This window comes from Cystoisospora suis (assembly GCF_002600585.1).
Source record: "Cystoisospora suis strain Wien I chromosome Unknown contig_5355, whole genome shotgun sequence".
Lineage (NCBI taxonomy): Eukaryota > Apicomplexa > Conoidasida > Eucoccidiorida > Sarcocystidae > Cystoisospora > Cystoisospora suis.
This window is the reverse complement of record NW_027158145.1, coordinates 13,733-14,111: the sequence shown is the minus strand read 5'-3', so window position 1 is coordinate 14,111 and position 379 is coordinate 13,733. Positions and strand designations below refer to the sequence as shown.

Genomic DNA, 379 nt, shown 5'->3' with positions numbered 1-379 from the left:
AGATAATTTTCTCATGGCGAGTGACCACAGTCCTGTAGGGTGTGGATTTGAGGTCTATCCTCTTGACTTCCATAACTACGCCTTACCATCTCTCATGCTCTCCAACGCTCTCAAAGACAANNAAAGAACGCTGTTGCTGTATGTGATGAAAAGAAGATTCTCCTTCAATATATGGCCACACATACATCCACCTGCGCTACGTCGTATACATATATCCATGTATATATATATGTTTGTGTATGAGGCAGTCAGAATAAGTATCAGAAAGGGAAGGGAGGAGAAGAAGAGCAAAGGAGAAGAGAAAGGTGAATAATTTATCTCACGTGTCAGAAGATTGGGTTCTCGTCATTTTGTTGATATTCTTGGCTGTCTTCTTTTT

General features: G+C 40.6%; 1 protein-coding gene across 1 annotated transcript; it reads left to right on the top strand.

Moving 5' to 3' along the window:
- Positions 1–122: 122 nt before the first annotated feature.
- CSUI_009159 (uncharacterized protein) lies at positions 123–379 on the top strand (the record flags this gene model as incomplete). Its single annotated transcript, XM_068069277.1, has 1 exon — positions 123–379. A coding segment is annotated over one exon (189 nt), but the record flags the coding sequence as incomplete, so codon positions are not given.